Source organism: Nelumbo lutea, chromosome 1 (genome assembly GCF_056320005.1).
Source record: "Nelumbo lutea isolate HS-2025 chromosome 1, American lotus-T2T, whole genome shotgun sequence".
Taxonomy (NCBI): Eukaryota; Viridiplantae; Streptophyta; class Magnoliopsida; order Proteales; family Nelumbonaceae; genus Nelumbo; species Nelumbo lutea.
The window spans coordinates 69449338-69464846 of record NC_142684.1 but is presented as its reverse complement, the minus strand read 5'-3'; the positions used below and the strand labels follow the sequence as shown (position 1 = coordinate 69464846).

The 15509-nt window shown below is 33.3% G+C and overlaps 1 protein-coding gene, 1 long non-coding RNA gene and 1 pseudogene across 2 annotated transcripts in view; all 3 read left to right on the top strand.

Annotated features, from left to right (window-relative positions):
* LOC148875152 (glycerophosphodiester phosphodiesterase GDPDL3-like) overlaps positions 1 to 4126 on the top strand; it is a 118886-nt gene extending 114760 nt beyond the window's left edge. Inside the window, exons 7-9 of the mRNA XM_088964210.1 lie at positions 1450 to 1586; positions 2788 to 3268; positions 3542 to 4126. Coding sequence (XP_088820336.1) covers positions 1450 to 1586; positions 2788 to 3268; positions 3542 to 3843 — 920 coding nt within the window. The 3' untranslated portion in view covers positions 3844 to 4126. The remainder of the gene's footprint in view (positions 1 to 1449; positions 1587 to 2787; positions 3269 to 3541) is intronic.
* A 27-nt stretch (positions 4127 to 4153) lies between these two features.
* Positions 4154 to 4806, top strand: LOC148875151 (uncharacterized). Its single transcript, XR_016104878.1, has 2 exons — positions 4154 to 4285; positions 4424 to 4806. It is a non-coding gene; the product is annotated as an uncharacterized LOC148875151 (long non-coding RNA).
* Positions 4807 to 7662: 2856 nt separating this feature from the next.
* LOC148875150 (KH domain-containing protein At5g56140 pseudogene) lies at positions 7663 to 8307 on the top strand (annotated as a pseudogene).
* Positions 8308 to 15509: the final 7202 nt, after the last annotated feature.

Sequence of the window (15509 nt, the reverse complement as noted above, 5' to 3'; positions counted from 1 at the left end):
AGACTTGTCGATTGCCTTCTCTGACTAGACCAAATATATCATATGCTGTAAGTGTGGTCAACCAATACATGCACAAGCCTAGATCATCTCATATGCAAGCAGTGAATAGAATATTTTCCTATTTGAAGGGATGTTGTATTCTAATCATGGGCATCTAAAGGTAGGGGCCTATTCTGATGTTGACTAGGCAGGTTCTATTGATGGTAGGCAGTCTACTTCTAGCTATTGTACTTTGGCGAGTGGTAATATGTTGTATCTTGGAGAAGCAAGAAGCAATCAATTGTGGCTCGTACAAAGCTATGGCACATGGAGTCTTAGAATTATTGTGGTTGAAGAACTTGTTGATAGAAATGAGAGTGCAAATTGATACTCCAATGATATTATATTGTGACAATCAAGCTTCCATAAACATAGCCCACAACCCTGCTCAACATGATCGTACAAAGTATATAGAGTTTGATCGACATTTCATTAGAGAAAGAGTTGCCAATGGAGAGATGTCTACCTTATGTGAGGTCTGAAGACCAGTTGGCCGATTGTCTTACTAAAGGTGTTCCAAAATCAAAGCTCAACAACAATTTGAACAAGTTGGGCATGATAAATATCTATGCTCAGCTTGAGGGGGAGTTTTAAGAGAATGAGGGCATTTCTGTCATTTTATGAATATTGTATTTGAGTGCCTATTCAAGGGCACCTTTGTAATTTTGCTTGTGAAGAAGATTGAAAAGTTTCTTGGTGTGAACAGTGCCACACCAAGCATTCTCAACACTTCCTCCTCTTCTTCAACATCTCTAAACCTTACAACTACCCCTCTATTTCCATCAGTAGTTTCATGGTGCTTGAATAGTGTTCAGCTTATCTGAAAAAAAAAAGAGTTGTGCCTAGTTTAATGCAATAGTCTCCAGTCTCTAACCACATCAAATTGTAGCTTGCTTTTTTCTTGTGTAGAACATTTCTAAACATTTACCCTTTCCTGTTAAAATCCCTGGAAATTATCTTTGTTGCTGCATATTAACTTATAATGATAGGAATATTTGATTCTCGTAATGTTCTAGTACAATTAAAATTGCACTAGAAAGTTTGTCTTTTATTTCAAAGCTTTCTTCTGTATTGGTTTTCTTGAGTTGGTTTGGTTATGAAAAGGCATTGCAACACATCAAATTCCATAAGATAATTATTTTCATTAGTTGAAATTACGGTTTGAAGGGAGAATTTATATAGAAGAGGCCTATATGTAGGACCTATCAAACAGGACCCCATCTTTAAACTTAATGTTATAGCGCTCATATCAACATGACTATTATTGTCCTGGGTTTCTTTTTCCTTAATTTCGACAAACATTACATTTATACTCATGCAGTTTTATACTCATGTAGAAGGATTGCTTTGTCTCAACCAAGTATTTAATAACTTCCATTTGATCTTTGCAAACTTCCTTTTTTAATGCAGCATCTATAGCTAATCCATTCATTGGATCGTACTTATATCGCAATCCTGCATATAAATATACTGGAAACATCTTCTCACTAGAAGACTTTCTGGCATTTGCAAAGGACAAGCCACTTTCTGTCTTGATCAGCATAGAGGTCAGTTCATATGTTTCAATCTTTTTTAATTGTTTGATCTTGGATGATAGTTATTGCGTAAGAGAGGTACCTATGCTGAATTTAGACACATGTAGGTTGTCTTGACCGAAGGTTCAAGGAGAAAACATTAATTAATTTTTGTTCTCTTTTTTCCTTTGCTTTTTTTTTGGGGGGGGGGGGTGTGTGTCAAATGTCTCAAGATAACCCCCAAACCGTAGTGATAGCAGGATTTGATCCCAAGTCTCTACTACAACCAGCCAGAGATTTTACCAACTGAGCTGGTACTGTCCTATCCAATTAGTTACAATCATTCAATTAGGTCAATTTTAAGTAACCACCCCTTCCCACCCCATTCCCCACCCTCAAGAAAAAAAAAAAGGCTAAAAAGGACTTTAAATAAAGAAACAAAGACGGGTGACTTGATAAAATCAGTCACTTTCACAAAATAATATCCAAATCTATGACCAGGAAAATAATCAAGTTTTTTCAGACAAAATTGCCTCTCAAGACTGTCAGCATAGATGGTTGCCTATTTTTTTATTCTCTTCTCTTCTCTCTCTCAAAGACACACTACAGAGAAGAAATGGCCAGAGAAGGTGGCAGACTGGCATCAACGACTTTCAGCCACATCTGGTGGAGCAGGTACCGGGAATTGATTACTGCATCACCAACCCTCATTGGTGATTTGGTGTGTAGACCCTTCTTCAACAGCCTCTTATCTTGCATATTTTTGTCATTTTTGTTTTTTCTGAAGTTGATTGAGACATAAAGAATCTGTTCAGCTCCCATCCTAATCCACCCATTCTAACCCAACCAGTGGGTGGGTGAGAGAGAGAGAGAGAGTGGCAGAATTTGGAAAGGATCCAACAAGTTACAAGTACCTAACACCCAATCCAACTAACCAACTTAAACTTGACCCGACCCAAATGGGTTGTCAACCCATATGCAATCCACCAAGTAGATGAGTTAAAGTGGATGGGTTACCTGTGTTTGGTCAGAAATTGACACGCCTAAATGCAACGAAGAATTTTACAAAAAACAAAATCTAAATTCATGTTATGGGTGAATATGGATAGGGCTCAGCCAACTAAAAAACAGGTGCTCTCCTTGAGGCATACCTAAATGCAACCTTCCTCATTTATATCCTTCTTGGAGTTATCATTTTCAACTGAATCATGACATTTGTTTGCCTTCTCTGCAGAATGCAACCTATCTTGCAAAGAGTCTGGGCTTAAGCATAACTGATGCAGTGATTGATTCTTTAAACCATTCTGGCTATAACCAAACCAAACAGAAGGTTATGATCCAGTCCAGTAACAGCTCCGTTTTAATCAAATTCAAGGAGAAAACCAATTACCAGTTGGTATACAAAGTTAATGAAGATATCCGTGATGCTGATGACTCATCAATCATGGACATCAAACAATTTGCTCATTCTGTGGCAATTACAAAGAATTCTGTGTTTCCTACGAATAAGCTCTTCCTCACTGGTGCTACCAACATTGTTTCAAAGCTACACTCATCAAACCTAACTGTCTATGTACATGTATTCCATAATGAATATTTATCTCAAGCATGGGACTTCTGGTCAGACCCAAATTTTGAGATCAATAATTTTGTCATGGGAGCTAGGATCGATGGAATCATCACCGACTTTCCAGGGACAGCTAATGCATACAGAAGTAAGTTCTGAACCTACTCAATGGAGATGCTATTTGTTTTGTTTCTGCAACAAAAGCAATGCTTCACCACCTTCCAGTAGTGTCTGGGGGAAGAAAAGTAAATAGGATTTCTTTTCTGCAATTGCTACAAGAAGTCTTGAAGACAGTCGAAATCCATTTTAAGAAAATTGTTCCTTCTTCTGCGTCCTGCTATTGTACTACATCTTATAATTCAACAATTTCAATATTAAGTTAATATTGGTGTTGATGCTTCATATTAAATTGTTAATGCAGATAACCGATGTTTGAAGATGGGCAACAAAAAACCAAGATATATGAATCCTGTTCTACCTAACGGTCTCCTGTCACTTGGGAATCCTGCACTTTTACCTTCTGTTGAGGCTCCAAACCCCGTCCTGACAGAATCCGATGTGGCAGAGCCACCATTACCTTCAGTTACAAAGAACACATCAACCAGTGGGAGTGGGACATTTGCATCTCCTCCAACCTCACCGAAGTCAAGCGGACAGACAGAGAGTACTACCTACTTATTATCATCTTTGGGCATTCTCCTCACATCTCTTCTGCTTTTCTAAAACCAGTAACCTATTACTCTGCCTTATCACCTAAAATATCCATGCCAACACTCCCTGCAACTCCTCCATTCTCCAGATACCACAATAAGGTTTCCTTGTATAACCGTTAAATGTATTCTTGTATTGCTATCTTGCTGTTTCAGATTGTAGGTGGTTTGGGGTTGACGCGATTAGTCACTTTTAAAATGTAGTTTTTCTTATTATTACTTTTTTTGGGAATATGAACGCCTGTAAACATTTATGTTACATATTTGAATTGCATTTCTTGTATTTCATTGTAAAATTGTTGATTGTTTGATCTCTCGTGCTATAGAACTGGTGTTAGTAGAACCCGGATCTCCTGAAAGAAAAAACACTGAAAACACAATCTCCCGTGGGGATAAGTTTATCGGGGAGCTTGACATCTGAAAACCAAATCCTCTGCGAGGTTAAGGACAAAATGGTAACAAACAACTCAACTTCCAAGTATGCATTTCCTCTTTGAGCCAAGGATCATAAATCCATTACCTCTCTGACTCTCTACACCTCCACTTTCCTTCATTTGGGTGATAAATACGCACCACTTATGTCCTGCCAACAGTGGAGTAATCAACATTGATGAATAGTGTGAGTTGTGACAGAACACAGGCTCCCGTGAAGGAATCCTTGGGAGATAATATCCCAAACACAAATCAGGAGGAAACCATCGAATGAGAGAACATAATGCGAATCGAAAGTGATGATTTTCCACACAATAAAGCATGTGTTTGGTTCAGTGGGCATTTATGAATGTGCTGTTTATTTGTACTTTTTCACATTAAACATTTATTTTTACTTTTTCACATTAAATGTTTTATGTTTTTATTGTTTTGTTGGGCATCACTTTAGACATTGACGTTTCCCCAAATTCCCTGTGTAGAAATAAAAACATTTCAGTTTTCTACCATTTATTTGATAAACATTAAAATCAAGCAGTTTCAGATTGTTTCATGTGTAATAAATGTCAATGCCTATGTGGTGCTGATGTGGTGATGTTTTTTCGTTTTCTTTTTCTGTCTTTTTTCTAGGACAATTTTAATAAGTTTAAAAAAATCTGGGAGGAGAAGCTCTGAGGATGATTAAAAATTAAAATTTGCATAGCCAATTCAGAGATTTTTTCAGAAAGTTATGAAGGTAGCTTGCGTAATGCACTGCATTTAATTTAGCACTACCAACACTTCAATTATAGTCGATGAACTCCGCAAGCTATTCAAGCTTCTCAAACAGGAGAATCAACTCAGCAATCCAACGTGCAGACAATAGCTGCCAGGTACAGCCTAAATTAAAGACTAACCTAGCAGGCTATTACAGTATTCTGCTCTAAATGGATTGAAAAATGGAAATAATCAAATGAGGAAATGTAGCAGCATCGCATTTTCTGGAAAGGTAACTCAAGGGGTATATTTAAACTAGCGAGGGCCTATACAATGCACGGGATAGGGCACCCTTCCTTGTCCCTTGCCCCTCTATGTCAAGACACTACTCTATTTCTCGCCCTGAATTCACCATTGGGGTCGGGGTGAGGCACCCATTCCCTGTTAGGGATGAGGAATCTCCAAATTTTCCCTACTCTGAGGTAATCACTTAAAAAATATATTTTGTGAATGATTTACAAATAGGATTATGAGAATTTGGGGATATTTTAGGAATTAGATTATAACAATTTGGGTATTTTCTAATGAAATTATGGGATCCTAGGATTATAAGAATATGAGAAAAACTTAGAGATATTTTAAAAATCAATATTAAATCTATAGATATTTTACTAATTTACCATCGGGTTCAGGGAATTATATGCAAATCCCATCCCTAATTTGGGGCAAAAATATTTTCCCTATCCCCACCCCATCTTTGCTACATTCTTGTTTAAGATTTGAGAAAACTTGTTGCCCCAGTTTTATAGGGAAAATTGCCATCCCTACAATTTTAATAATTTTCTATAACTAATTAACTACTAGTAATTAAATAACAATAATTATAATATTTTATGATAATTTCCAAAAAAAATGATTAAAATTGCTATTGATTAGAAGTAATGTATAGCAAATTAAATATTTACAATAATAATAAACTAATGTAAATTATTTACTTCTTAATCCTAAATTATTTACTATTAATCAAAGTAAGTGTAATTAGTAAAATAATGTAATTATAGTAAATTAATTATTTTTAGTCAAAAGTGAACCATTTGTTATTAATTAATGTAAAACCAGGTATGGTCGAAGTTAACCAAGTGGTCTAGATTGGTGTGGATAGACTCTATAATTTTCCTAAATCATTTAATAATTATTTATTGAAATAATAATAATGGATTGTTATTTAAATAATTATGAAACAAATTCTGATAGATTAACTTCCTAATTTAGTTTCCTAAATTTTTTAATAATTATTTAGTTGAATAATAATAATAATGGATTATTATTTAAATAGTTTTGGAGAATATTTTTTCATAGATCAATTTCTTAATTTTTAATTACTTATTTAAAAAATAATTATGGATTATTAGTTAAATAGTTTCCCTAAATTATTTGATAATTGGTAACTATAATTATTGATTTTATAAAAATTAGTAAATTACATAAATTAGTAAAATTAGTAATATCTTTTATCAATAAATTATTATTGTAAAAAATTAATGAAATTTTATTAAATTACAATGATTAATGTAAATTACTCTAAATGTTGAAATTTTTGAACACTCATTAATAAGCAAAAAATATTAAGTAATGGATTGTTTATTAAATTTGGTGGATTATTAAATTATTTAACATTTCTTAAATAATGGATTATTTCTGAAATAATTTTTGGTATAATATTTTTCAGAATTTTTTAATAATTTTCATAACTAATGGATTATTAAGAATAGATTATTTAACAATAATCAAAGATGTCATAAATATATGGAAAACATCGAATTCCCCTTGTTTCCTTCTCTTTGCTTAAAATTATGCCTATAGATTAATTATTGTTTGATTTGGAAAACCAAATCTTAATAAATTATGGCCCTATTTTTATGGAAAAGTGGAAAGAATAAGGGGAATTAGATATAGAAGTAGAGGATAAAATATATATTGAACTAATTAAGGGGAGACCTTAGGTTGTTATAGAAAGTGAGAGACATGAGTTATGGGGGAGAGAGAGAGTCCAATGAGAAGGGAGAGGAATCAAAAGTGAGGGTGTTGAGATGACAAATTGAGAGTGATGGGAAGAGGGAGAGGAGAGAGAGTAAAGGAGAATGCAGGATTGGGGTAATAGAACAAGGAGAAGCAAAGTGACTTGGACTGTATGGTTGTATCCTTGGCTGCTTTTATATTTTCTTTTCGGGTAAATTACTTGGACCCCCTATACTATGGGGTAGTGACAAAGACCCCTTGCACTTTTTTTTACAACAAAGATCCTTCTTGAACTTTGGCCGTTAGACAAAGACACAACTCCATTAGCATTCTAACTTGAAAAAAGATTCTCATTTGACTGTTTAAAATTTTCTAAATGCCAGAACTATCATATTCTAATTTATTTTAAGAAAAATTAGGCTCAATGTAGATTTCTGAATTCCAGTGCAGGTCTATAAACATTCAAACTGTCTAGTATCAACACTCACACTCTATGCATCAAAAACCGCAAAATTGGCATCAATTCTGAACTGTCACCTACGCCAACAGTACTTTGGACTTAAATATTCTTGAAATTGCTATAGACAACAAATGGACAATTCCAATGGACATTAAAGTTACAATAGCTCTCATTCAACCATTGGAGCTATAAATCGCCTGCTTGGGATCCCTACCCATCTCGCCGGAATCAGGCCTGGATCTATCGCCCACCCTCCAGGCAAATATGTCTTCCGGCAGATATATGGCTTACTCACCATCTCCATCTACCGCCCCACTCTCCTGACTTCTCTAGCATTCGCTCTGCAACCAACGCTCTTATTGAGCAAGACAATCTCTCTGAGTTGCTGGTAGAGCGCCAGAAGCTTAACCCTTTTATGTCTATGCTTCCACACAGCTATCGGTTGCTGAACCAGGAAATATTGCGTGTAAGCACACTGTTGGGGAATGCATCACTTTTAGATCAAAGTGGTCTTGAACATGCTAGCCCCCTTGCAGCTAGCCCTCTGACATCTGGAGGATTATTTTCAAATGGAGGAGCCAATATGAATGGTTGGGCATCAGCATTTCTATCGGAAAGAATAGGATTTATACAACCCTCATCTGGTCTTATTGTCAAGAAAACTATCAGGGTGGATATTCCTGTCGACAAATACCCCAATTACAACTTTGTTGGCCGCCTCCTTGGTCCTAGAGGGAATCTCTTTAGCGGGTGGAGGCAAGCACTGAGTGTCATGTCCTTATTAGAGGACGTTTAGATCGAAGCATTTTCTGTTCTTCAGCATGAGAAGCAATGAAAATTGATTACCTTCTATTTATTCAGGCATCTTTCAAATCTATCAGGATCCCTATGTTGATATTTTCTTTCTTTCTTCTTTCCAAAGTGTTCAGACGAAAAGAAAAAGGTATTATGTGGATGGTCTCTACTGCTTTGCAGTCATACTCTATGCAACCCTCTCTTCTGAAAAAATACTGATTTTCATTTCACAATTTCTTCAGAGGAACAATATGAAGAATCTCTTGTTTCAAAGATTTTACGACGGATAACAGCTTCGGTGATTGTTGGAAAGATTTCACTGAATTCTCCAGGAATAAAAACCTTACAGTCCCTATTGGAATGCATTAAAAATGGATATGGTGAGAGAAGGGAAAACATTTATGGCAAATTGGAAATGAGAAGGCATTAGTTGCTACGATTTTATACTTCCAACAGCATCTTGGACTGAATGGTGAAGTGCTCCCATCAGTTGTTTCTGCAATTTGCCTCTTACTCCTTTCTAATGCCACTAATTCTACAGGTACACGAATTGATTAACGGGGCACAAGAAGCGCAACACTGCTATGCGCTCCAAACCAGGAGAGATGGAGGACGTCACCAATGAACTTGCCGGAGATTTTTTCCTTTTCCCGCAGATCAGTGGTGAGAGTTAGATTTCTCATTCATTGATGTTGTTTTTCAGATGCCACCTTTGTTTAGTGCTGAAATACGACCTGGAAAGTTTTCTCAGATCTGAAATTTTAAGCATGGTTTTTAAAAATGACCTAGGGACCAAACCGGTCAGGGGTCCGGTTACCGGGTCGAACAGTTGGCCCATTTTGACAAAAAAAATAAAAAAATTTAAAAATTTAAAAAACAAAAATGGTCAAAACCGTTCAAATGGTTCTAACGATTAACCACCGGGGTCAGTGGTTTGCTAGCTAAAATCAACAATTTTGGGCAAATTTCTAGTTTTGGGGAAAACTGAAACCGGTCACTTGATTGGTTCTTGGTTTTTCCGGTTCGGTCCGGTTTTGAAAACCATGATTTTAAGACTAAGGCCCGTCACTTAACGCGCTCAAACACGTTTCAAACGTGGCCTAAAGTTAGAAAATACTCTTCCTCATTCAACCTCTCTCTCTCTCTCTTTCTCTCTCCCCTGTCTTCCCGCCACCGCCGCTGCAACTTGCAGCAACGGTGGTTCGATGAGTAATAATAATAACAATAATAATAATAATAATAATAATAATAATAATAATAATAATAATAACAATAAATAATAATAATAATAAATTATAAATTATTTTTACTAATTGTTAAATACTTTAATATTTTTAGGCATTAATTATTTTTTTAATTTTAATCATTTCATTTATTAATAAGTAATTATTAATTATTAAATTTTTATTTTTTATTTGTATTGCTTCAATATTATTTTGATGTTGAAAATTATTTTTTATGAGATAATGCAAATTGAACTCAACATTTTCAAATAATATGTTATAGGGGTAAAATGGTAAAATCAGTAAATTTCATATGATAAAGGTTTGATCCAATACAAGCAAACTTATAGATTCAAAGAATCTAAAAAGTAGAAAAGCATTTATGCTTCTTTTCAAATTTCAAACAAAAAAAAATATCTTTTTAACTTTTCAGATCTAAAATTTCAGATTTATCAAATGCCACTTTAGATTTTTCCTTTTCCAATAATGATTAGATGTATTATTGGGTAAATTATGTTTTAAGAGAAAATGACAAAAAAAGAAAATAGAAAAATGTTAGTGGGGTATTTTGGTAATTTTACACTTTTCACTTAACAAAGGGATATTTGTTGCAATGTAAAAGTTCAGGGGAGTGTTTATCGTAAAAAAGTGCATGGGAGTCTTTGTCACTGACCCCATAGTAAGGGGGTCCATGTAATTTATCCTTTTTTTTTTAAGTTTTTTATTCAAACTGTTTAGGGGGATTGGTGTAGGGCCCATCTACCCCTTTGAACCAGATCAGACCTCAAAGCACATTGTTGGGGCATATCGGGGGTCACCAATATGATATGTATTGGCCTATATGCCCCAATAGGTTGCAAAATTTTAATCCTTCTTAAAGTTTGATTCATTTACATATATTCTGATTCTGAAATCCAAGAACACGAGTACAGATATGTGTGTGTATGTATACTAATCCCATCTAATCTCTTCATAATACTAGGCCAAGCGTGCAAATAGTTCATAAAAAAAAATAATTTGTTATATCTGAATTTGATTTGATAATTCTTTTTTGAGTAAATTGCTGAAACCACCTTTGAAGTTTCTGGCAACGTTTTCGAACCATTGTTGACTCGGACGGTCAGACCGTTCGACCGACTCTTGTCAATCAAATGAAAGCAAATGGAAAAAAAAAAATTACATATCTTCAAATTATGGAGAAAATACTCCAGACCCTGATGTGGTTTAGGTATGTGGTGACTGCCATTGAAGAGTCAAAGGACCTTAGCACAATGACAATTGATGAGTTATCGGGCTCCCTTCAAGCCCATGAATAGAGGCTCAATGAGAAATCAGAGAAGGTAACAGAAGAAGCTCTCCAAGTTCAATTGACCCAGAAAAAGGAAAAGGAAACATCTCATCAAGAAGAAGTTGGTGGGAATCAAAAACCCAAGACTCCAAAAATAAGAGAAAAGGGAAATAGATATCCTGGAACGGGATAGACAAACAAAAGATTCAATGCAACAATTGCAAAAAATATGGTCACAACAAGTCTGAGTGCAGACATAGAAAATCAAAAGAAAAGAGTTTGAATGCAAATTTTGCTCAGAATAATGATGATTCTGAGACACTCTTGCTTGTAATGTGGAGGAGAATAATGACAAAAATAAGTGGTTATTGGATATATGCTGTAGTGACCATATGTGTGGAAGAAAATAACTATTCTTAGAGTTAGATGAGTCAATCCACTCTGAAGTAAAGTTTGGGAATCATATGTGTGAAAGAAAAGAGCTACTATCAACCAATTCTATCTAGAAATTAAGTTACAAAGATCACTATGCCCAAGTCCAAGCCTAGCCCGAGTAGGGATGGCAACTGAGTGGGTTCGGGGAGGGCTTTGTAAATTTTAGGCTCTACCCACACATGAAAACGCAAAACCCTCCCCGTATTCAAGCCCAATATGCCCAAGCCCAAGCCTAATCCAGTAGAAATGGCAATAGAGTGAGTTTGGGGAGGGTTTTGTAAATTCTAGACTCTTTCCACCTAACGGAGAGGGGAGTTGGATTTTGAGAATCCAAACTATCCCCACACATGAAAATGCAAAATCCTTCTTGCACTCAAGGGTAGGGGTGGGTTGGGTTTAAAACCCACATCTAGTTTCCTATTATTTCTTGTTATATAAAAACAATAAATAAGTAAAATAACATAAATAAACAACAAAATTTCCAATTATTTGATTAAGATATAAAAGAACACATAAATTATAAATTATCCTTTATATCTAATTCAAAATATTTTTCTTACCAAAATAAACAATTCAAAATATAAATCCTTTATATGCTTTCCAACAATATGAAGGATGAGGGGGTTGGGTTTAGCCTAATATCGTACCCTACCCATAATGAACGGGTTGTAGAATCCCAAAACCCAACTTGTCCCAAAACACATCCTTCAAACAAAAAAAAAAAAAAACTTGCCCAATCAAAAGTGGGTAGGGGTGGATACCCAGCGGGTAGGGTAGAAATTGTCATCCCTAAGTTCGAGATGCTTAGTTAAGGTTGATTTGGGCCTAGGTTGGTAAACTCATGCTTAACCTTGAATTGGACCAAGCTTGAGCTTGAGGTTTGAGGCTTAGGATTGGATTGACCCTCAACCTAACCCAACCCACTTAAGTTGCACCTAACAGGGGCCTATGCAATACATGAGCTTTGTTAAGAGAAAGCTAAACAATAAAAGCACATAAGAGTAGACAATTGTTTTATATTTTAACCTATTAAGCAACAATAACTAATTTTAGCTGAGTTGTTCATCAAACTGATGAAACGATAAACCTGACTCGAGTTGATTGGTTTTCTAGTATTTCTAGTGGGTTTTGGTTCAACAATTTCCCAACCTGACCAAGTTGGGTCAATTTCAGTTTGGCCATTTGTAATTTGACACAAACCAAACCGAACATATATATATGTATATATATACAAAATAAAATATTTTAGACTAAGCAATATGTGAATTTTTCCAATTTTCCATATTAAAAAATTATGTTTAATATATATTCACATATTGCTTAGTCTAAAATATTTTATTTTGTAATTTTAAATTTTAAATTTATTTTTTAATAATACCACTGTAATTTTTAAATTTAACTTTTTTAAGTTTAAATTTTTTAAACCAACCAACCAAACTGAAAATTGACCCAAACCAATTAACCCAAGTTGGCTGCTTGGTTTCTAGTGACCAACTCCCCAACCCAACTAGGCTAATTTTGTTGGCCAAACAACATACAATTGAATTGAACCAACCCGTGAACACTCTTAATTTTAGCTAAACTAATAATTTAATCTCTAATAAATAACAATAGTTTAATCTCCAATAATTATTGAAAATTTACTATTAAATAACAAAACAAAAATAGACTTATACATAATTATTGAAAATATATTTATCACAAAAATATAGTAAATAATTACTAAAAATACAATCGATATAAGTTTTAGTATATATAAATATATATTAAGATTTTAAAATTATTAACAATAAATATCAATTTTTTGAAAGTTATTTTCTAGAATTATTAATTGATAAATGTGAAATCATGTTTTTAGTATTAGTACATTAATAATTTCAATTATTATTATATTTTTTAATATCAATTGAAAATAATTTTTGAAAGTTATTACCTATTTTTGTTATTAGAAAGCTTCAATACCTCTAAATTATTTGATCTATTTTTCATTATTTCAATAATATATAAAAAATAAATTATTTATATTTTATATTTCTATTATCAAATATTATTAAATATATTATAATTATTTTTGTGTTTTTGATAAAAATTTTAAGGCTAATAAATAATTTATCTATTTAATATATTTTATTCATTTTTAATTAATATTTAAAATATGATTTAGTTATTAATATTTAAAATATTTAAAATTAGTTATTTATAATATTATTTATCTATTTAAATAATATCATTATTTAGTTATTTCAATTTTACTTATTTGTTGAATTTCATAATCCATAAATTTATAAGTTATACTATTATTACATAATTTCTTTATTAATTTTTGTAAAATATAAAATTATTAATAATTCAAATATTATGAAATCTATTATAACAATTTTCTACTTTTAAATTTTTAAGTTTACTACATAATTTCATTATTTTAACTATTTAAAATTTAGTTCTGTTAAATATTTTGTTATTTAAAATATTTAGTTATTTAAATATTTAAATAAATTCTAAAATATTTAAAAACTTTCATTATTTAAATTTTATTTATATTAAAGTAATTAAATAATATTAAATAATTTTTATATAATATTTATCTATTTTTAATATTTTGTTATTTATAGTATTTAGTTATTGAAAATTTTAAATAGTATTTTTGAATTTTGAATTTTTATTATTTGTATAATACTTAAAGTGAATAATTCATAAAATTATAATTTATATTATTAGTACATAATTTCGTTATGAATTTTATAAAAGTATAAAATTATTAAAATATTAATATTATTAAATCTATGATAACTTTTTATCTTTTTAATGAATATTTTAAAGTTATTATATAATTTCATTATAATATTTAAATAATTCTTAAAATTTTAATTCAATTTTTCTTTCGATATATATAGATGAAAAGTTGGGGTATGATAAATAGGAATTAGAGATAATTTAGGAAAGAAACTCTCTACTAAATTAGAGATAATTATGAATTATACATAATTTAGGAGATAAATAGGAATTATAGATAACTTAGGGGAAAGTGGGGTATAGTGGTGCCACTTGACTAGATTAGATTAGATTTTCGTAGAGAGAGTTTAGGAATACTTTTAGGAAGGGATATCCAAAGGGTTAAACATATAAGAAAGAGGGATGGGCCAGGCATGTTGAGATGTCAAAATGAGAGAGGGAGAAGGGAGTGATGAGGTGGTTTCATGAGGAGCAAGGAATGCTAAAATGAGGAGGGGCTGAGTTATGACTTGTGATAGATCTTCTTGGTTGGGGTAAGGGAAAAAGCTTAAGCTCTAATGTGGTATGTTTCTACTTTAGTGTGTATATATATATATATATATAGAGAGAGAGAGAGAGAGAGAGAGAGAGAGAGAGAGAGAGAGAGAGAGAGAGAGTCAGGTTCGCATTGGGTCACCAGCCCAAGTTTCCCATAGTTATTACCTTTCTTTTGATAGTATCATATTTGGCTTCTCTAGCGGGACCTTTACATCCATTCCATTACCCTTGAAAGGGTGGAGGATCAGACTTGTTGTTGTTGCCTCTAATGGCTGCATTAGCACCAAAAATAGTGGATTCTGAACCAGCTTTGTAAAACTCCAGACGGAGTTCATGGTTCAATAACATTCCATGTAACTCTTCAATAGTTAATTCATAGAGTGAGTGGTGATTGAGGTTACTAGGGCTTCATAGTCCGGTCCGAGACCGATCAAGATTGGGAGATTGAGATCATAATCTAGTATTGGGGAACCTAGTACGGCAGCTAGGCTGTCAACCAAAAGTTCGGCTTTCTGTAGTTAATTATCCATAGAAGGCATACCTTTGTAGTTCAATTCAAAGTGTAGTTGCATCACTCTGACATGTGATTTGGACAGAAATAATTTCTCGAGGGTTTTCCATAACATTGCTGAAGTAGTGCAGCTAATTACTTGTCCAAGTACTGCTTCAGTTAGAGTTGATGACAATAGCCAGCTGAGCAACAAGGCATCTTGTTTCTCCCAGGTAACAAAATCTGGGTTGATTTCTGAGGCTGTGTTGATTGAAGATTCTCGGCAGCAGTTGTTGTGAGAAGCTTGGTTGGGCATGGGATACTCCCATCAACATATCCAAGTAAACCAGTTCCCTTGTGTGCTATTGGAAGACCCAAAAGTGCCAGAGCGAGTAATTCTCTCGGTTTAGTTTTCTTGTAACTAGGTTGGTAAGGATTACATTGGACAACCCTGGAATTTGGGGTTGTGGATTTAAACAAGAGGTTGTTGTGCTATTAGTTGACATTGCTGGGATCCTAATGGGCTCTGATACCATTCCATATCTTGGTTTTAACTTTTAACAAATTCTCTCAC